General features: G+C 35.7%; 1 protein-coding gene across 8 annotated transcripts in view; it reads left to right on the top strand.

The window, feature by feature from the left end:
• FHOD3 (formin homology 2 domain containing 3) overlaps window positions 1–21,668 on the top strand; it is a 638,119-nt gene that overhangs the window by 605,866 nt on the left and 10,585 nt on the right. For 5 of the 8 annotated variants that reach the window (XM_031946054.1, XM_031946051.1, XM_031946048.1 and 2 more), the window contains 4 exons: window positions 1,990–2,182; window positions 13,521–13,544; window positions 16,660–16,831; window positions 20,750–20,914. In XM_031946054.1, the coding sequence (XP_031801914.1) occupies window positions 1,990–2,182; window positions 13,521–13,544; window positions 16,660–16,831; window positions 20,750–20,914 (554 nt within the window). The remainder of the gene's footprint in view (window positions 1–1,989; window positions 2,183–13,520; window positions 13,545–16,659; window positions 16,832–20,749; window positions 20,915–21,668) is intronic. The other 3 variants (XM_031946049.1, XM_031946055.1, XM_031946052.1) reach the window with 1 other exon arrangement.

The following is a 21,668-nucleotide window of genomic DNA, read 5'->3' as shown; positions in this document are numbered from 1 at the left end:
CAGTACTGCCTGTCTACAATGATATGGTCTATAAAGATCAGTAGGTCTGATCATATTCCTATATAGTGAAACCACACTGTTACATTCAATTCACAATGGGTACTAATGTAACCTATGGAATCATCTTGTTGCTGAGTGTCTTACTTAAGCCACATACTAACTGAAAATATTATCAATGTAACTTCTTACTCAAAGTTGCTAGTGTGAGGTGGAGATGTTGGAGACAGAGCAGAAATATCTTTATTAATTAAAAATAAATAGTCCAAAATATTCTATTAATAAAAGAACTAAGCTAAAAATTTGTTTCTAGTTTTGGAAGCACAACATCTCTATGAATATTTTATTAAACAGTATTATTATATTTGATATCATTCAGAATCACAGATTTTGGCATTTGAATGGGACATCAGTGGCCATTTGTCTACCCCATACTTGAAAAGAATAATCATTACAAAATAACCCAAACTGGTCATTTAGATTCTTTTTAAAACCTCCAAGAAAAGAGAATCCACTCTTTCTTCTGGCAACTTATTCCATTTTTGGACAATTCTGATTATTAGGAAGAAGAAGGTAGATGACTTAATGGATAGAGCACTGAGTCTGGATTCAGGAAGACCCCAAATTCAGCCTCAGACACTTGCCACACCCTGGATAAATCCTTAACCCTGTTTACCTCAGTTTCCTCATCTGTAAAATGAGCTGGAGAAGGAAATAGCATCTCTGCCAAGAAAATTCCATAGTCAGCGTGATGCACAGTCACAAACTGAACTGACCAAAGGAATGACAATTGTTAGGAAATTAATGCTGACACCAGGCCTAGATGTATCTCTTTGCAGCACCCATTCGGCGCTCTTTCTTTTTCTTTCTAGGATCAAGTAGAATAACTCCACTATCTATTCCACTTGGTAATCCTTTACATAGTTGAAAACTTGAAAAATGGCCCACTTCCAGTCTTTTTTTTCTACAGGTTAACCATGTTCAGTTTTTTCATCTTCATAGGGAAAGGACTCAAAATCACCCTGGTCGATCTCCCCTGGATACTTTCCAGGTTATCAATATTCTTCTTAAACTATATTGACTGGGTTGTTGATTATATGAATCTCCGCCTAAGAACTTCTGAAGCTTACTATTCTTTTGCCATAAACATTATGGGAATTTTGTGGTTGATGTTTGGTTTCTGGTTTTGTTTTTTTGTATTTATTTTTTTATAAAGCCTGTAGTCTTGGATTTAGATTTAGAGCAAGAACCTAGGCTCAGTCAATGTGCTCATGCATCAACTGATGCTTATAGTTCAGATTTAGAGTCTTATTTGAGTTAAGCTATTTCCCTTCATAGCAGCAATAATAATTACAAATCAATGTGAGAATGTGCTAAAGCGTCTTTCCCTGCTGAACCTTGATCATACTTAACTGCAACAGACACTTCATTTAAATATATTTTTTATTTTAAAGTAAAACACATGGTATTGACTAAGGTCAGAATCGTAAACTTAAGGTATATGAAATTATTTGGCCATTTTACAGTCTTCTGTAAAGCAGGAATTCTTTCCTTCCTGTGCTGTTGAAATGACATGGAAAACTTCTGTGCTTTTCTCCAAAATTTCGCTAAATTTAATCATCCTTGTAAAGTTATTTAAGATATAGAACTTTTGAGTTCAAGTTTTCAATATTAAATTTTAGATATTATACATATCAGAATTAATGAAGTAATACAAATAGTAATATGGGTTCTGGAAATATCACCATAATAAGCCTGAGAAAGAGCTGGATCTGTTAGTTATTGCATTTTGTTTTTAAGCATATCATACCAGTAAAGATTTGTTACCTGAAATCTCTATAATAGCAACAACAACCGGAAAAAAAAAAAGGATTTGTATTGAGCAAAGGAAAGAGGAAAGGAATGGGCTGAATTTCTTTTTACTGGGAGTTTTTAGAAAATTTTCCTTAAAAAAGAAAATAGTTGCTTTATTTTTTCTTTTCTTAATTACAGATTCCACTCCTTCTTACTGTTTATGGGCCATCCCCCCTACGCGATCCGTGATGTAAACATTAATAAGTTCTGTAGAATCATCAGCGAGTTTGCCCTGGAATATCGCACTACTCGGGAGAGGGCGTTACAGCAGAAACAGAAGAGAGCAAACCACAGAGAGAGGAACAAGACCCGAGGGAAAATGATCACTGATGTAAGTGCCAAGAAATCAGCCTCCTGCCAAAGAGTTTGCTTTTGAGTAAAATAAATAAACAGAGCTCTCTGAATGCCAAACACAGGAGCCTCTCTCTAACATTTGGATTTGAGAGCTTTACTTTAAACCAATATTTATAAGATACTTTGGGTAACTAAGCTCTCTCCAAGGTCCAGGACTTCATTCCCATTCCTTTCTGCTCCTCATGTGAATTTGTTCTCTATAGGAAATCTTCTTAGGGCAGTTTTTGTGGGTTTTTTTTTGTTTTTTTAGCAATTCAAGATTTCTTCACGCAGACAATATGCATGAGATGTAGAATCATAGAATCTTTGGAATCATATTGAAATATTCCAGAATCTTTTCTACATCTTTTTTTTCCATATCAGTCTATTTGAATCAGATAAGAAAATATAGGTACAATTTCAAAAAATTAAAGTACCATATAAATGAGTTTTTATTGTTATTATTATTATTATTAATGGGCCCAACTAGGATAATCCATGAGGAGTAATCTTAAGGAAAATGTCAGGTCATGTAATAAATGAAGAGAGCAGCTGTGTCCAAGTACCATGATAAATTTCTTGTGCTGTTAAGGATTGATTCTTATGATTTAAACTTCCAAACAGGGGAGTTTTGTGATCAGACAGATGGACAGCCTAGGCTAGTCATTTGCATAATAACAAAATTATGATTATGAGCAGAATTGACCAGAAGAGATTAAGTCACATTAAGTTAGACATTTTGAACCAATAGTGGTCCAATAGCCAGTCAAATTCCATTCTGTTCTCATACTTCTCATATCACATTCTCTTCTCTTCCATCTTTATATTAAATGTGATTACAATGCTATTCACTTAGGACTGAGCTCTTTTATTTTTGGTTGTTTGGATAACAAGTTGAATAGCTCTACAAGCCACACAATCAAAACCTAGAAAGTTGGACAGGACCTTAAAGATCTTCAAACTCCCAGCCAAAGTAGGACTCCCCTCCTACAACATCCCAAAGAGAAAGAGTCATTCAGCCTGTGCTTAAATATGTCCAGTGACTTTCCAAGTGGCTTGTGAGGCCATGAACTAGTTAGTTAAAATTTGAACTGCAATTGATTCAACTGTAAGATAGCAATAATAGATGGACTAATTAGATAGTAAGAGCACTGTATTTGGAGTGTGGGCAAACCTAGTTCAAATCCTACCTTAAGTACTTGTTAATTGGGTAAATTATTTAACTTCTGTCAGCTTCACTGTCCTCATTTGTAAAATGGGGACAATAATACCATCTACCTCAGGAGAATGTTGTGAAGATAAAATGAAATATTTGTAAACCATTTAACATATGCTTGACTTTGAAAACTTTAAAGATGTATATAAATGTTTTCTGTCATCATTAGAATTACTAAGAGAAAAATGCTACAAAGGAAAAGTTAGACTTAGGGGATAAAAAGATAAGTTCAATTTTAGTTAAACCTCTCTATTAAATATTTAGAATGAACCCTGACTCTCTGGAGGTCAATCAGGCCTCACCTGATCCCCAAAGAACACCTAAGGGATGAATCTTTCCTTTTTTTTTTAATGAGGCAATTGGGGTTAAGTGACTTGCTCAGAATCATACAGCTAATAAGAGTTAAGTGTCTAAGTCCAAGTTTAATTCAGGTTCTCCTGACTCCAGGGCCAGTGCTCTACCTCCTGTGCCATCTAGATGCTACAGGGATGAATCTTTTCACTGGGTGAGCACAAAATTCTCCTCATCCACGTATTTTATTGCGATGTTTAGCCATTTCAAAGATATGAAAAATATAAGGCTAACATATTCCCAACATGTTGCCCTATCAATAAATCTACTATTGGTAAACTTCAATTGGATATTCTGAAGAATAGAAAGAAGATTGGAGCAGTGGGAGGTGGAAGGGATAGTTCCTCTCTTTACAATCTTAACGCTGTAGTTGAAAAATTTAGCTATATACTGGTCTCTACATTTGATTCCCTTGTCTTCCTTGCCTTCTCACCATTGTCTCCCTACCTATTACCTGTCTTTTATGACCCCTGGATTACCCTATTTTCATGTTTAATCACATGTAAGCTCATCTCTCTTCTACCTCTGATACCAGAAACTTATGATTCAGGATTGTGGGAGCCACATTTTCCATCTCATTTTCCAAGAGAGGACATTAACTGAAGTATATTGGGTAACAGAGGTTCTAGGCTCAACCCCTAGCTCTCTTTCTGTTTGTTTGATAATGATCAAGTGATTTTATCTTTTGAAGCCTTAGTTAAATGAGGAGAATGAAAAAATAACTTCTAAAATAACTTCTGTTTCTAGACTATTATCCCATGGTATTATTTTTTCAAAGCCTCACTAAAAATACATTTTGTTTGCTAAGAATCGAGACTGTTCCCTCAAATTCAGTATGTAGAGTATATCTAATGGCTAAGTAAAATATATCAACAAAGAAATTAAATGATGGGTCATATCTAACAGGGTGGGGAGGCAGTATTTGAATCAAACTCTATGGCAAGTTTAAAAGTAGCAAGGTGTTGCAATGGATAAAGTGTTTGACCTGGTGTCAAGGGACCTGAATTCCAATCTATATGCTTCTTAGTTGGATAAGTCACTCAAACTGTGTCTTCTCAGTTTCCTTATCTGTAGAATGGAAATAATAATAGTGCCTATCTTTTAGAGTTATCGTGAGGATCAGATTATATAATACAAAGCACCTGACAAATCTTAAAGAATGTTATAAATGCTAGCCATTATAATTATTATCATTTTATTTGGAAAATTCTTCAGTGAAAATTTTTTTAAAATTCTTGAGAGCTACCTGCTGTGATGAATAATAGCTTTCATTTGATCACTTAGTACTTATTAATCAGTATCTTCATTAAAAACTTCAATCCTGAGGTAATTTTCTATATCCATTTTTTTATATTTGAGAATCAATTAGGTAAAAAGGAAGTAGAGGACTTTTTCACACTTGAATTTTTTTCTTGCATTTTTACAACTCTAGGCATAACAATTGGTTATCCCCTCTGAAAGTGATTCTTTATAAATACCACTAATAGACTGGTAACATAATAAATTCTTAGACTTGGAAGAAATTGTAGAGCTCACCTAGTCTGGTGGTCTCAGACCACTTTAAATTGGTTTAAAGTTTTTAGCATTCTATCTGTTTTCATTAAATTTTTCACTAAATTTCTGTTTCTCCTCACAAAGACAAAGATCCAACCCCCCCACTCTATGTTAGATATGACCCATCATTTAGCCCAATGATGTATTCCCTTACAGAAAGACAAAATGCTGCATAATTTGCCTGAAAGAAGTAGGAGAAGATTGTAAAGATTCTGATGTATGACTACCTCTTCATTTGGCATAAAAAAAATTGGTCTTGAAGAATGACCTGCCTAAGGTTGTTATTGCTAGTAACTGATAAAGCTAAGAGTGGGGAAAAATATTTTTATATAATCTAGCTAGACCCTTATTTCCATATTCATTACCTCAGAAAATCTCTCTTGGAAAAACCCCAATTAACTTCATTCAGAGACCCTCAAGTATCCAAAGGAATAAAATTGGGACTTCTGTCTATCAAAGGCATCTTTATTGAGCCTGATTGTCTTGTTTCCAAATAGATACACCATCCCCCCTTACGTGGTAAGTTGGGAAGTTCATTGTGCCTTAAAAAATGTCAAAGGTTATTTTTATCTATTGGAAGAAAATAAAATCTTGAAGTATCCTTAAATCTCCAAAACTGGATAATAATACTCCCAAGTACAGAGCCACTAAAAACATATGTGATTGTGGCTGAATTGTTTTTACCTTTCTTGGTCTTTCTTTCATCACTTATAAAATAATAGCACTGTACTAGCTTAAATCTGAGGTCCTTTCCAGGTATAACAATCTGGGGTCTAAGATCTGTATCAATCATAAAGCCCACCATTGTCCCCAGAGACCTGGAGAAAACCACTAATTGAATATTAGTGAATGATTTCCATCAGGACTCTATCCCCAGGCAGAAGAGAGAAAAACTATTTCAGATGACAACCATTATTGGAACCAGTGAGAGTCATTGCTCAAAATTTAACACACTCATGTCTTCATCTCTAGTTCTTTGGAGCTCTAGCATCCCCCAGGGAGTCAAAGTAAAACTTGCTTTCTGGAGAGACTTACATGAACTGATGCTGAGTGAAATGAGCAGGACCAGGAGATCATTATATACTTCAACAACAATACTATATGATGACCAATTCTGATGGACCTGGCCATCCTCAGCAATGAGATGAACCAAATCAGTTCCAGTGGAGCAGTAATGAACTGAACCAGCTACACCCAGTGAAAGAACTCTGGGAGATGATTAAGAACCAGTAGATTGAATTCCCAATCCCTATATTTTTGCCCACCTGCATTTTTGATTTCCTTCACAGGCTAATTGTACAATATTTCAGTGTCTGATTCTTTTTGTACAGCAAAATAACTGTTAGGACATGTATACATATATTATATTTAACATATCTTGCCATCGGGGGAGGGGACGGGGGGAAGGAGGGGAAAAATTGGAACAAAAGGTTTGGCAATTTTCAATGCTGTAAAATTACCCATTCATATAACTTGTAAATAAAAAGCTATTATAAAAAATTACCAGCAGAAGATAATTTAGAAGATCACAAGAAAAAAAACTTGCTTTCTGAAAACCCTCAGAATATTAAGAGAAAATTTAGGCTTCCAAGCATCATTCAAGCCAAAGGAACCTACTATAGATGCTTGGACTCCTTCCTTAAATAAAGGTAACTGACCGGCTTTTCCATTTAGCATTCACATCTCTTGGCTTCTGTATGCAAAGGATGCTAAGCATTCTTCTATTTGAGGACCAAAAATAATATGAAGACAAACAGGTCAGGTGAAAAACTCCTTGCCCAAATTTCATCTCAAGGAAACTAAAAAAATAGAAGATTTCTCTCAAATTAGACAAATATTTACTAAGTCAGACTGACCCACAAGAACTTTGAATGAGGAGAAAGTGAAGAAGAAAGTACAGGAAGGTTGCATGGAAGAGGTAGCACCAAAACCAAATCTGAAATGGAGAAATTTAACAAGGTAATAATAATAATAATATTTCTATGGTATTTGAAACATGCCAGGCACTGTGCTAAGTGCTTTACGTTTATTCTCTGACTTGATCCTCTTATTTGATCTTAAGTACTATTATTATCTCCATTTATAGATAGGGAAACTGAGACAGTTAGAAATTATGTAACATGCCCGGGATCACATGGCTAGTAAGTATGTGAGGATGGATTTGAATTTAGGTCTTCTTTTTTTTCCAGGTCACATAATCAATCCACTACACCATTTAATGAAGTATAAGGACTATACTGGTCAGATCTCCATGGCCTTTTTTGTGCCTGTCCTTTAAGATTTAGCCTAGTTATATTTAGGGAGAGATTAATAGAAATAAATACAGGTTTTACTAACTCTGGGCCCAGATTCTCTTCACTGGACCATGATAAATTAATGTGAAAAGCCTTTTTTAAAAGCATCTGATATATAGATATAGCAAATGCATTTAAATCATTATTCTTTGCCATAACACTAAAAGTAAAAATATAACTTACTAAATGTTCCCTTTTCCATTTCTAAAATGTTTATATTGTATTAAATACATTTTATATTAAATTATATTTGGTACTTTAATATTAAATTATATCACATATTCTATATACTTAAAGTATTTATAAGTGCAGATATTGCTGAGGAGATCAGGGTAGGGCATGACCAGAATCCAATTCATCCTCAGTTTTTCAAAGCAGGAGAACCTAGACTTCTCACTTATGGAAAGAGGCAGCATTTCTCACTTCTTGTCTCTCTCCAGTCTTCATTCATGAAGTTGCAGCCCCATCTACTGTATTTTCAGAATATTGCCTTTAGAGACTTTTCAAAGGAAATATCACAGAATTTCAAACTGATCAGCTGGAACCCAAATGAAGGGGAGTCCCCCACTTCCTGAAACAGTCCATTCCACTTTTGAATGTTCTGGCAGTTTTAAAAGTTTTTTTGGTTAAATGTCAAACTTAAATTTGTGTTTTTGGTAACTTGGAAAAACAGTAACAATATTTTATTCCCCCTCATCCCCCAATTATGTGGTAAAATAATTCTGAATTTTTTTTTAGTTTTGAGTTCCAAATTCTATTCTTCCTTCAGTCCTTCTCCTCTTCCCTCCCTGAGGTGGCTAGCATCTGACGCCAAGCAGAACAAATACCCCTCCATACGATACCTTTACACACTTTGTCATGTCTCTGTTATCTCTAATCATCTCTTGTTCCTTCAAAAAGCATCTTCTTAAGACCCTTTATTATATTGGTTACCCATCCCTGGACAACCATCAACATATTAATGTCCTGCTAAAATGTGGCCCTCAGAGCTGAGTGCAATATGCCAGTTGTAGTGTGACCAGAACAGAGTCCAGTAGGACTGAGACCTGTGAGCAGTCTGCCTTTCTTTTCTTTTCTTTTCTTTTTTTTTCCCTAAGGCAATGGGGGTTAAATGACTTGACCAAGGTCACACAGCTAGAAAGTATTAAATTTCTGGGGCCAGATTTAAACTCAGGTCCTCCTGACTTTAGGGCTGGTGCTCTATCCACTGTGCCACCTACCTGCCCCAATCTGCCTTTCTTAATGACGCCCAAGATTGTTAGTTTTCTTGACTGCCATATCATACAATTGACGTTTATTGAGCTTGTAGTCTATAAAATCCTAAGATATTTTTCAGATGACCTGCTGTCTAATCCTGCCTCCCTTGTCTTCTATTTTTAATGTTGATTTTTTAAATCCAAGTCTAAGATGTTTATGTTTATCCCATTGGATTTCATTCTGTTAAATTTGGCCCAATAATCTAGATCATCTCAGGATATTTTTTAATATCTCTCAAATTATTTTTCCCATGTTTGGAGTATCTGCAGATTTAATATGCATACCATCTACACCTTTATTTAATTCAATGAAAAAAATATTAAACAGATCCAATCCTTGAGTATTGAGAGCCAGTGGAAACTTCTTTACAAGTTGATTTTGTTAGATTAAATTATTTAATCAGTTCCAAATTCACCTAATTCTGTCATAAACTCTTTCAAGGGATATAATCCTATCCAATGCAAAGTATTGAAGAGAAGAAAGAAAAAGAAACTCACTCTACACTCAAAAAGCTTACAACCTGTTTGAGGAGATAATATCCTGTAAAACTACCAAAGAATAACATAAAGCTTTTATTAGTTCATTTGAGCTTGAAATTCTTTGATTAAAAGACTATACAGGGTTACAAAGGACCTCCAAGGTTCTCTAGTATGAGCCATAGCTAACTAAGAATCCCATCTGCAGTAACATAACAAGTGGTCATCCATACCACTCCTGAAGAGCATCATTGGCAGAGAACTCACTACTGTAACCTCTTCCTCTTTTGAATAGTTCAAATAGTTAGGAAGTTTTCCCTTACTTTAAACTGCAATTTCCCCTTCTGCATCTAGTTTTCCCTTTAGGGCAACCTATAGACCTGTTACCAGAGTCATGTGATTTTTACATAGGATTACAAAGGAAACCAATTATGCTGAAATACATTTACAAAATATTTTTAAAACAAGGTCACATACCTCAGATTAAGAACTCCTGTTCTAGAAAAAAAATTCTCATCCCTCATTTTTATCACTTCAGGTACCTGAAGAAAGTCATTGTATGTCCCCTAAGCTTCCCCATTTCCTTCATTTTATTTTCAAATGGCCTGGGATCCAGTCCCCCTGGTCATATTGCTCTGGATGCTTGCCATCCTGTCAATGCCCTTTTTAAAGTTAAGTCTTGAAGAGTCACAACTGTGAAGCTTTGGTTTTAATTCAATTTAGTTCACTTTAACAAACACTCATCAAGTCCATATGTGCAAGACACTGAGCAAGAGAGTGAGGGAGAACAGAAATGACCAGGATGCTGTTCTGCCTTCCGAGTTCTTAGAATGTGGTATAAGAGATAAGGATTAAGGATACTGAAGTGGTTTGTCATTTCCTTCTCCAGCTCATTTTATAGATGAGGATCGGAGGCAAATAGCACTGACTTAACCAGAGTCACACAGTAAGTGCCTGAAGGAAGATTTGAACTCATGAAAAGGAGTCTTACTGGCTTCAAGCCCAAAACTCTAGCCATTTAACCATCTGGCACCTAGTAGACACCTAATAAGTGCTGGTTGGCAGTATTGACTGACTGCAAAGAAAATGTTTATGGAAGGACAGATTAGGAAAAAGTCACCTATGCCTGGGGTGATAAGTGCTAAAGCGTCAGAAGGGGCATCGTTTGGGGTGAGAGGTGGACCAAGGATTGGAGAAGTGATTTGTCCAAAATGACACAATTAGCTAATTATAGCTCTGCCCAAACTTAAACCCAGCTTGTTCAAGTCTTTTGACTCTGATTCCAAGGCTCTTTCCATTACATCATGCTTCAGTATCTACCAAAAATAAGCTTTGTAACAGTAGGAAATCCAAGCTTATTAAATCACCAGCACAACTAAATTCTAAGTAAAACTAAAAAAAAAAAAAAAAAAGTTCCAAAATAGGAAGATTTTAATAGTTTGCCTCTAACATTTTGATGTCCTTTTGAAGTAATAACCAACACAGAGCCAGACCAAGTGGAGAGTTGAATAAACCCCATGTGGTATATGCTGCTATTTTCAACCATGTTATAGTTTATGCTACCAAAAGAAGTTTATTTCTCAATTAAATTAGACCACACAGTCAGAAGTCTAAGCAGTTAAACATCTCATAGGCATATGTTAGATAAGAAAACAGTTTACATTCTTTAAAGTGAGAAGAAAGTCTAATCCATGCGTCACTATTAAAATTAAAAATTACATCGTTCAGTCAATAGTTAATAAATTTATTAAATCCTACTTTATGCAAAAGGACTGCACTATTCCATAAATAAGAATATGGGGTCAAATTATAGATAAAACTTAACAGTAAACATGTAAAGTTCTGCATTTTTACTAAAACAAAATCATATCATACAACTGTGAAGTTACACAACAACACAGTAGGTGAGATCTTACCTAAGAAGTAGTTTTTGTGAAAAAAGATACAAGGATTTTAATTGGCCATAAAGTCAGGTTGAGCTGGCAATCACAGCAGAAGTTATGCAAAGATAAAGGTTCTTTAGATGGCATAAATAGAAGTGTAGTGCCCAGATTTCAGGAAATAATTCATCTCACTATAACCTATGGCATAGTGACAATCTGGAGTGACAATGTTGATGGGACCTACAGGAGGATATTGACAAATTGGAGTACTTTTAGACAAGGGCAACCAGTACAGATGAGAATCTGAAAACCATATCTTTCAAGGACAGAAGACTTTTTTATAAGGCAAATGATAGTTGTCTTCAAGTATTTGAAGGATTTTCATGTTTCAGGGAAATTAACATTTATTCTGTGTGGCTCCAGGAAGCAGAATTAAAATGGTTCATTTTAGAGGTGGATATTGACTCATTTATATAAAAGAGCTTCCAAAAATTAAAACTAAGCTGATTACAAAAATTATAATTTCCTGATCGTGTCAAAAAGTACAAAGTCTTTTCCTCATAACAACTCTTTGATTTAATTAGTACAGTCATTATCCCTATTTTGCAGGTGAGAAAATTGGGATTAAGAGATATTACTATAAGTAACTTGTAAGAGCATAGTAGAGACTTGAATCCAGGTCTTATTTCTTCTTGACTCCTAGTCCAGTAATTGCAGGGTTTGACAATTAGGTGGCACAGTGGGCTTGGAATAAAGCACCAGCCTTGGACATTGTGTGATCCTGGGCAACTCATTTAACCGTTTGCCTCAGTTTCCTCATCTGTAAAACAAAGCTGGAGAAGGAAATGGCAAACTACTCCATGATCTTTCCTAAAAAAAAACAACAACAACAACAAAAAAAAAAGTGCATACACACACACACACACACACACAATGAGGTCACAAAGAATCAAAGAGTTGAACATTACATAACTAAATAACAATAACACCAAAATTATTCAATGAGCAGTTAAATAACCAACTATTGTGGTTTTTATGAAGAAGTTTCCTGCCTCAGAATGGAAGATTAAGATTAAATGCCTCTCTTCCAAATTCTTTCAGATTCTAAGATAGAATGATTCTTTTTATTAAGCAATGTTCCTGCCAAGCACTGTATGTACCATCTCCCATGAGGGATATTGAAAAGACATAAAATCTAATCCTTGCCCTCAAGTAATTCATAATCTTTTCAGGGAAACAAAATAAAGATTCAAGAAAAAGCCATACAAGGCAGAATGGTATTGGGTGATTTGATGAATTATACGGCACTGACTTGATGTGCTCTAAAGGGCCTCTGGTAGGGACATGATCAGTAAGGGTGTGCGATCCAGAAGCAAGCTTCTCCTAAATCTTGAATGAGACTTGAATTGAAGGATAGTTATAGTTTTGTTTTTTAGTTTCCCATCTTTACTTTTATTTTTTTATTTTAAAAATAGCTTTTTATTTTCAAAATACATGCAAATATAGTTTTCAACATTCACCCTCACAAAAATCTTGTGTTCCAAATTTTTCTCCCTCTCTTCCCACTGCCCTTCCCTCCTGGACAGCAAGTAATCCAATATAGATTAAATAGTTATAATTCACAAAGGAGAGCTTGAAGACAATCTTTCAGGTACCAGGAGCAAAAAGCACAAGACAAGGAGGAAAGGCAAGCATGGCATGTCCATAGAACAGGACTGTCTAGACTGCTGAGAGGTAGTAGGAAATAAAATAAAATCTTAGACCCTAAACTCTCTGAGAACAAGGTCCATGTCTATTTCACCTTTGCATTATGTATAGTACTTAGCAGAGTACTATACTAAACCAGTAAATGTTTGTTGGTTTGAATCAATAACTGAAAGATGGATAATTAGAGCACGTTGTCAGCATGAAGAATCTCCAAAGGTAGGAAATGGAAAATCATAAAATTTGAGATCAAAAAGGTAGTTAAAGATTATTTAATCCACTACTTTCAATTCACAGAGGAGGAAGTCAAGAGAGCCCTTACTGAGGACCAAAAAGCTTACCCAAAGACACACAGTTAGCTGATATCAGATCTAGGTCTTGAATCTCAATTCATCACACTTTTTGTCACATCACATTTATATTTATCATATGCTTGATGAGGTAGAAAGTGGGGATTAACTTGGAAAACTGCTGTTGTTTCTGTGTTTACTGAGCTTATTGAAATGAGGGTAATGTCAAGAACTCTTAAGAACAAGGTGTCCTTTTGCATCTGCTAAGAATTCTTTCTATCTTCTATGTATTATTTGTCCCCTTCTGATAGACCGATGAAGAAGATGAAGTTGAGGTATGTTTACTTAAAATGCTTGGAATAATCCTTTTGACTTCTTTAATGTGTGCTCTGAAATTTGTTCCTAACATTAGCAGCGTGAAGTGCCCAGCATTTGAAACTTAGAGGCTTGAAACCATTCACTTGGAATTTTCTGTCTGGTCGAGTGTTTTATCATTAACAGTCTTTTATGCAGGGTTTGCATTGTTCCCTTGTGTTTATTTAATAGGAAGAATTTTCAGAAATTTCAGGCTGAATCCTATTATGTTTTCTTTGCCATTGGAAGTAAACAGAAATCCAGAAAAATGCCCACATGCTCCTCAAGGATAGCCCAACCCTTTTTGGTGAAATAAGGAATACAAAATTTGAATTTTGACTTCTAAATATTCTCTGGACATTAGATATTATTAGGAATATGGAAAAGAAATCTAAGTAGACCTATTCTTTTTGACTCTCCTATTTTGTTTCTTGAAATCTAAATGGCTTAAATTGAACCTAGTATATGAATGGAAATAGAATGAGGTGAGGATGATAGGAATGGGGGATTATCATTGGCAAATTTAAGTGACAGCCAGCTAGGCTTCAGGGAATTGATAAGTTCCTAAAGCTTTGTAGAATGATTTTTAAAGCTACCTTACTGCTATACCTAAGATCTGTAGAATGCCAAATAAAAGAAAAAAGAAAAGTCAAGTTATAGAAATGCCATCCCCTCCCCTCAAAATCTACATAATAGAATTCCTCAGAATTCATATATGTATTTGGCATTGTGGAGCCCCTACATGAAGCAGTACAGGAAATATTAATACTCCTATGGTAGGCCTAGAATTTATGGTTCATAGAACAAGAGAACATCAGTTTGCATGTCTTTTTATAGATGATTGTTAAAACTACTAAATGTCTGTCACTATCAGAAATAGTGGGTGTTGTTTCACTGTTTCAGCATGTGTTTACATGTAATATAACATCTTTATACAAATTTTATTCTTTGCTCATCATTACTCCAGATTAAATTCCTTTTCCAAATTATGATTTACATAATTTGGAATTACTGAACTATACTATGTTGTGGGGGAACACTACACCTCACCATAGATATTTGGAAACTCATGGATGCTTTATTTTTTTTATATTCACTGGGTATTTGGTGTAAGTCATGTAAGTCTCCAGAGGGTGGGAGCAATAAGGTATCCCCTCCTTAGTCCCCCAAATTTGAGTCAATGTTAATGTTGCTTCTTTACTATAAAAGGATGAACCTTAAATTAGTTAAATTCTGAAAACAGAATCCTTAAAAAAAGTTCTTTCTCCTTGTATTCATTTATCAATGCATATTTTTTCCTTTGAAACTGTCTCCCTATCTCTTTCAAGAAGAAAGAAAAAAACGAGAGAGATAGACAGAGAGAGACAGAGACAGACAGAGAGAGAGAGAGAAAAAGAGACAGAGAGAGAGAGAGAGAGAGAGAGAGAGAGAGAGAGAGAGAGAGAAAGAGAGAGAGAGAGAGAGAAAGGGAAAGGAAGGAGGGAAAAAGAACAAAGCCAGTCATAATACTTTGTGATGATACTATGGCCAAGTAAAACTCAAGATATCAAAAACCTTCCATTATTCTGTGTCCCCAGTCCTGGCTCATTATAATGATTCTGCTACTACAAATAGGATTTTGTTTTCCTGGATCTCATTTATCCATGTGGCTACATTAGTATTAGTGTTAAATCCAAATTTTCCTCTCTGTGAGAGGTAACTCTAAGTAGTGAAAGGAGACTTTGAGAGTCAGAATACCTGATTTTCAGTCCTGGCCCCACTTCTCACTACACCTTTAACTTGATATTTTGTATCTTTCAGCCTCAGTAACTTGATCTATAAAAATGTGAAAGTTGGACTAGTTTTCAGCACCAAAATTCTTATCCTCACTAATAAAACTCCATTTTTATAAAAGGCTTTCACAAATGCTGAAGTATATTTGTTCTACATTTGTTAGCACTTAATCTATCATAATAAGGCTCAATATGTTCAACTGACTACATGATGAGATATATTTTATTATTCTGAGAGTATTTGGGGATAAATACATTTGACTGAATTTTAAGGTCTTCCTACAGGGCCCAATTAAGAAAATTCACAAAGGAAGATGACATAAAACCAACTAGAGTTGATGGATTTGTTGGTCTTTTTAACAACTCTCCAAGACATTAAGTTAAAAAGAAAATACCAAGCTAAAATGGAAGATGCAGATTATTCTCTAGGAAGTTTCCATGCCAGTGAAATCACATGTCCAGTCCCTTCCCTGTTCCCCTTGCAAACAGAGAAAACAAGAGCTCTTCTCTTTCACAACAGAACTTATTGCCATACAAATGTTTTCACAAAATATTTGTAGAGTTTCTTCCTTCCTTCATTTCTTCCTATCTCAATAGATGCAGAAAAAGCATTTGATAAAATTCAACATCCATTCCTATTAAAAAACACTTGAGAGTATAGGAATAAATGGATTTTTCCTTAAAATAATCAGTAGCATCTATTTAAAACCAGCAGTAAGCATCATATGTAATGGGGACAAACTGCAACCATTCCCAGTAAGATCAGGAGTGAAACAAGGTTGCCCACTATCACCGTTACTATTTAACATTGTATTAGAAATGCTAGCTTTGGCAATAAGAGTTGAGAAAGAGATTAAAGGAATAAGAATAGGCAGTGAGGAAACAAATTATCACTCTTTGCTGATGATATGATGGTATACTTAGAGAACCCCAGATATTCTACTAAAAAGTTATTAGAAACAATCCACACCTTTAGCAAAGTTGCAGGTTACAAAATAACCCCACATAAGTCATCAGCATTCCTTCCTTCCTTCTTTCCTTTCCCTTTTACTTTCATTCTTTTTGAGAGAAATAGGGAGACATTTTCAAAAGAAATTATGTAAATGCTATTATTATTATTATTATTATCTCTAAACAGATAAATAGGCAACAGCTTCTATATACTGCAATAATAGTTGCATCTGCAGAAAGAGAATGTACTCTAACAGTATTCAATTTTGTTTCTTTATTTGAATTCAGCTATGGAATTCTTTTCCCTTCTTGAACAGAATTTAGCTGTTCCAGAAAGGTGACATATATCTTGACTCTGATTGCCTTTTTGCAGACCGGAAAATTCTCTAGCAGTTCCACTCCCTCTCAGAGCCAGCCACAGGGATTGGATTATGCAGAAGACGCAGCTGAACATGAAAATATGAAGGCTGTGCTGAAAACATCTTCCATTGGTGAAGAGGGCACCTCAGTTTTGGGTGTAAGGACACGAAGCCGAGCCAGTAGAGGTAATTTGCCACTTCTTTCCTTTTAGCACTGTTTTCATAATGCAAGCTTGAATTGGATCTCAGATCATAGAACTAGACTTCCTAGCTTGGAGTCTGTGAACTTGGTTTAATTGTATTTCAGTATAATTTGTTTTGGCTTTGTTTTGTTTTGGGGTTTTTTTGTTTGTTTTTTGATGAGAAAATTGGGGTCAAGTGACTTGCCCAGGGTCACACAGCTAGGAAGTATTATGTATCTGAGACCACATTTGAACTCAGGTCCTCCTGACTTCAGGGCTGATGCTCTATCCATTGCGCCACCTTGCTGCGCCTATAATTTGTTTTCTACATAATCCTATATATTCGATTTTTATGCACTTGAGTGTGATTCTGATGAGCAGTTCCTTGGCTTCATCCAGGCTGATGATGGGGCCATGACATCAAAAAATCCATGACACAGGCCCTTATCATAGGAAGAAACTTCAAAGGCCATCTAAGTCTAATCTCATTTTAGATATGAGGAAACTGAGGTTCAGAAAGATTATAAATGACTTAATTTATATTAATAATATAATAATCAATTTTCTATAATCCAATTTGAAAAGCAAAAAGTTCTATACTTATGTAGGTATTATCATGGTCAATTGACAATGGAAGAGGAGGAAGTCTCATCAATAGCATTTTATTTTTTTCCAATTATATATAAAGATAGTTTCCAACATTTATTTTTATAAGACTTTGTGTTCCAAATTTTTCTCTTTCACTCTCTGCCCTCTTCTATCCCCAAGATAGCAAGCAATCTGATATAGGTTATACATGTATAATCATGTTAAACATATTTCTGTATTAGTCATGTTGTTAAAGAATAATCAGAACAAAAGGAGAAAAAAAAAAGAAAGAAAAAAAAGCGAAAATATCATACTTTGATCTGCATTCAGTCTCCATAGTTCTTTTCCAGATGTGTATGATATTTTCCATCACAAATCTATTGGAATTGTCTTGGTACAATGGTACAATGTTGCTGTTACTGTGTACAGTATTCTGGTTCTGCTCATTTCACTCAGCATCAATTCATGTTATGTCAGAATTTTCCTGAAATCTGTCTGCTCATCATTTCTTACACAATAGTATTCCATTACATATAAATACCACTACTTATTCAGCCATTCCCCAATTGATAAGATATCCCCTCAATTTCCATTTCCTTTAGAGCTGCTACAAATACTTTTGTGCATGTGGGTCCTTTTCCCTTTTTTATGATCTGTTGGGATACAGTCTCAGTAGTGGTATTATTGGATCAAAAGGTATACATAGTTTTAAACCCTTTGGGCACACTTCCAAATTGCTCTCCAGAAATGCTAAATCAGTTCACAACTTTATCAAGAAGGCATCAGTGTCCCAGTTTTCCCACATCTCCTCCAATATTTATTGTTTTCTTTTTCTGTCACCTTAGCCAATCTGATAGGTGTGATGTGGTATCTCAGAGTTGTTTTAATTAAAATTTTCTAATTAATAGTGATTTTCTTTATATAACTATAGATTGCTTAAATTTCTTCATCTGAAAACTGCTTATTCATATTCTTTGACTATCAATTGGAAAATGGTTTGTATTCTTATAAATTTGACCGCATTTTCTATATTTTAGAAATGAGAACTTTATCAAAAACACTGGCTTATAAAAAGGCAGCATCATCTTCATAGACAGATGAAGATACATTTGAATCATTATCATTAATATGAAATGAAATAAATGCACAGCAAAATAAAACCATCATCTCCATTTTCTGGCTCTAAATCTTGCATCTATTGTTACTACTTCTCCAGGGCATACCACCTCCTACCAGTGTCAACCTCCTTCCTGTCCACTGGTGAATGACAAATGAATTGAGAGATGGAATTTACTCTCTAGGGAGTTCCTATAATAGTGAAATCCTTCTCCTTACAGGCTCATATCACCGTTTTCATATTACCCAGATTACAATGATCTTTCTCTCCTTTGAACTCGTAACACTGATAATAATTGCTGACATTTCTGAAGCTCTTTTTACATACATTATCTCACTGGAGATTCATAACAGCCCAGTATTACCAAGTATTATTAGATCTGTTTTGCATATGAGGAAATTGGGAATCAAAAAAGTTACATAACTTGGTCATATCCACTTTAGCTAGTGAGTCTCAGAGATAGGATATGAATAATCTAAATCTTCATGACTCCCAAGTCCAGCATTCTATTCACTATTGCATGTTGCTCTCATTTACTGTCTGACCCTTTGGATATGTTGCCTTGTGACATCTCTTGTTATTTAACTTTTTACATATGACTGTCTTATCTTCATACAAATTTTAAAAGTGAACTGGGAAGAGGAGGAAACAAACAAGTAGTTTCACAAAACTACCCAACCCTAAGTGAGTTTGGAAAGCCATGATACAGAGGCTTTCCTGGCAATGGCAAAGGAAACAGCTATAGGTTGTGGGTCAGAGAGTGATTACACTAATTAGTAGCCAACTATCAGCTTTAAGCCACCAGTAATGATTCTTCCACACAGGGCTCCTAGGCAGGCCATACATTTTGTTCTTCAAGAATTGCTTGTAGAATTCTTACAACCCTGAAGATCTGCATAGATTAAATAAAGAGAATAACAATGGGGAGAGAGCTTTCCTTGATGTGCTCCCAGAAGCCTGGCCCTTGACTCCTGAAGAATGGGGATAATCATCTTATAATGTCTTTTTGTACAAAAAAATTATTTTCTTGTGTAATTGGAAGAAGGAAGAAATGTAACAGTGGCAAGCTTTCAAAAGGCCTGGTCAGGGAACAAAGCCAATGAAAAACCATTGAAGGACCCTTGAGAATAGTCAATAAAGGTCTAGATTTCCAGCCTTCTCTCTGTCCTTTCTGGCAGTTTAGTTCCTGGCTTATATGAAAGGTGGCCTCATTGCTAACATTTTGATCTGACTCAGTCTGGTTCTACTTCTGGTCTTTAAAACAGCAATTAATGGCTGGATATTACTTAGGGCATGTTCTGCATGCATCCACTGGATGGTCCTAATTAGATGATTTGCTGGAAAAAGGCCTACATTGGGTTTTTGTTTTGTTTTGTTTTTAATCTTCTTATCTGGATTAGTCACTATTATACCAGTTTTTAAATTGGTGCTTATGAAATGTCCTCATGGCACAAGGCCAGTCATTAAACCTACCCCTTGCTCCTCGTCATAACTCTGTGGCAAGGAAGCAGGGTGGGACTCTGTGTGAGTCTAAGTATGGGGATGTGGATAAGGACCGACATGAGGAAAGAATAATTAGTTAATGGCCACATAAACAGTTGTCATGACGGCACAATTTCCAGGAAAGACCTTTTCTCCTTTGAGAGTTAAACATCTGCCTAGTCAGAAGTGTGTGCTGTTTTTCTAATGTGTTTATTGTGAGCTATTTGCCTGGGCAATTACATTGCACAGTAGATAGAGTCAGGAAAACTCATCTTCCTAATTCAAATCTGGGCTTAGACACTTATTAGTTGATGTATATGGATAACCTATATCTGATTGCTTGCTGTCTTGGGGGGAGAAGGGAAGGGGGAAGGAAAGAAAGGGAAAAAAATTGGAGCTCAGTTTTACAAAAATGAATGTTGAAAACTATCTTTACATATAATCAGAAAAAAATAAAATGCTATTAAGTGAAAAAAGAAAATAAAATCACCTGGAGAAGGAAAACTAAACTAAACAAAACATTAGTTGAAAGGCATTCAGATTATGCTGATGCACCACAAGATCTGGTGGTGTACTTCTCTGAAGTGATTAAATGCAGATAATTGAGAATTGGGTATATTAACTTCTTATTTGGATTTTTACTGGGATAATTCTCAGGAAGATACTACTCAATTTTTGCAGAACTTCTAGATGAAAAATTGGGGCTTATTTGTATTTTGGGTTTTTTTAATCTAGGCTGCACCAGCAGCACGTGGCACGCCAGCACTGACGACTCACCTAACGTTACGGATGACGCAGCAGACGAGATCATGGATCGCATCGTCAAATCAGCCACCCAAGTGCCCAGTCAACGAGTGGTGCCAAGAGAAAGGAAACGATCACGAGCAAATAGAAAGTCATGTGAGTCCATTAGGGAAGTGGGGACAGAAGAGAACACATTTTCCAAGAAGCTTTGGAAATCTTATCTGGATTAGTCACTCTTACACCAGTTTTTATATAGAGAGTGGATTTTAGGCATTTTTACAGAGTGGAAGGAGAGGGACCGAAGGCAGGGCAGTTGTGCCTTTGCTCCATAGCTTGACCTGTGCCAGCCTTATGCTGCCAAGAGCTCCCTTCTTGGCTCTGAGGATGGAAGAATATGTAACGCATCCTCCTGCTGGCCCTAGCTTGGATGGCCTCAGTCACCACAAAGAGCCCTTAGGATTGTTCAGGTCCCTTTTAGAATTCTGAGGGCTCTTGCAAAGTTCCATAAATCTGTCCAGGGTTACAGGAACCTCTGGTCTCCTTAGTAGCTCCGTGCCAGATGTCGGTGCAATCCAGGGGCTGCAGCCTGAAGCTATTTTCCTAAGCCTGCTTTGGCTCAGACTTTTAGGTAAGGAAGGCTGCCGGCATCCTAGTCAGGACACTGTGATGTAGTGAAGAAACAATGTAGCTGAAATCAGTTCTCTGCTCTCTGAGTGTTTCGCAGGTGGACTCACTGGTCCTCGATTTACTCAAGTGTAAAAGCAGAGAGGGGAGGCAGGACTAGGTGCACTCTCTAAGCCCTTTCTCTATCTCTCCACTCCCCAGAATTTAGTATTATCTGTGCACGTGGAGATTTTACTGTGTGCTGTCTCCTATCAATTTATAAAGATGTTAATTAGTGAGAACTAGG

The sequence above is a fragment of the Sarcophilus harrisii genome, chromosome 1 (genome assembly GCF_902635505.1).
Source record: "Sarcophilus harrisii chromosome 1, mSarHar1.11, whole genome shotgun sequence".
Classification (NCBI taxonomy): domain Eukaryota; kingdom Metazoa; phylum Chordata; class Mammalia; order Dasyuromorphia; family Dasyuridae; genus Sarcophilus; species Sarcophilus harrisii.
The sequence above is the reverse complement of the archived record's forward strand: the minus strand, read 5'-3'. Positions and strand labels throughout refer to the sequence as shown.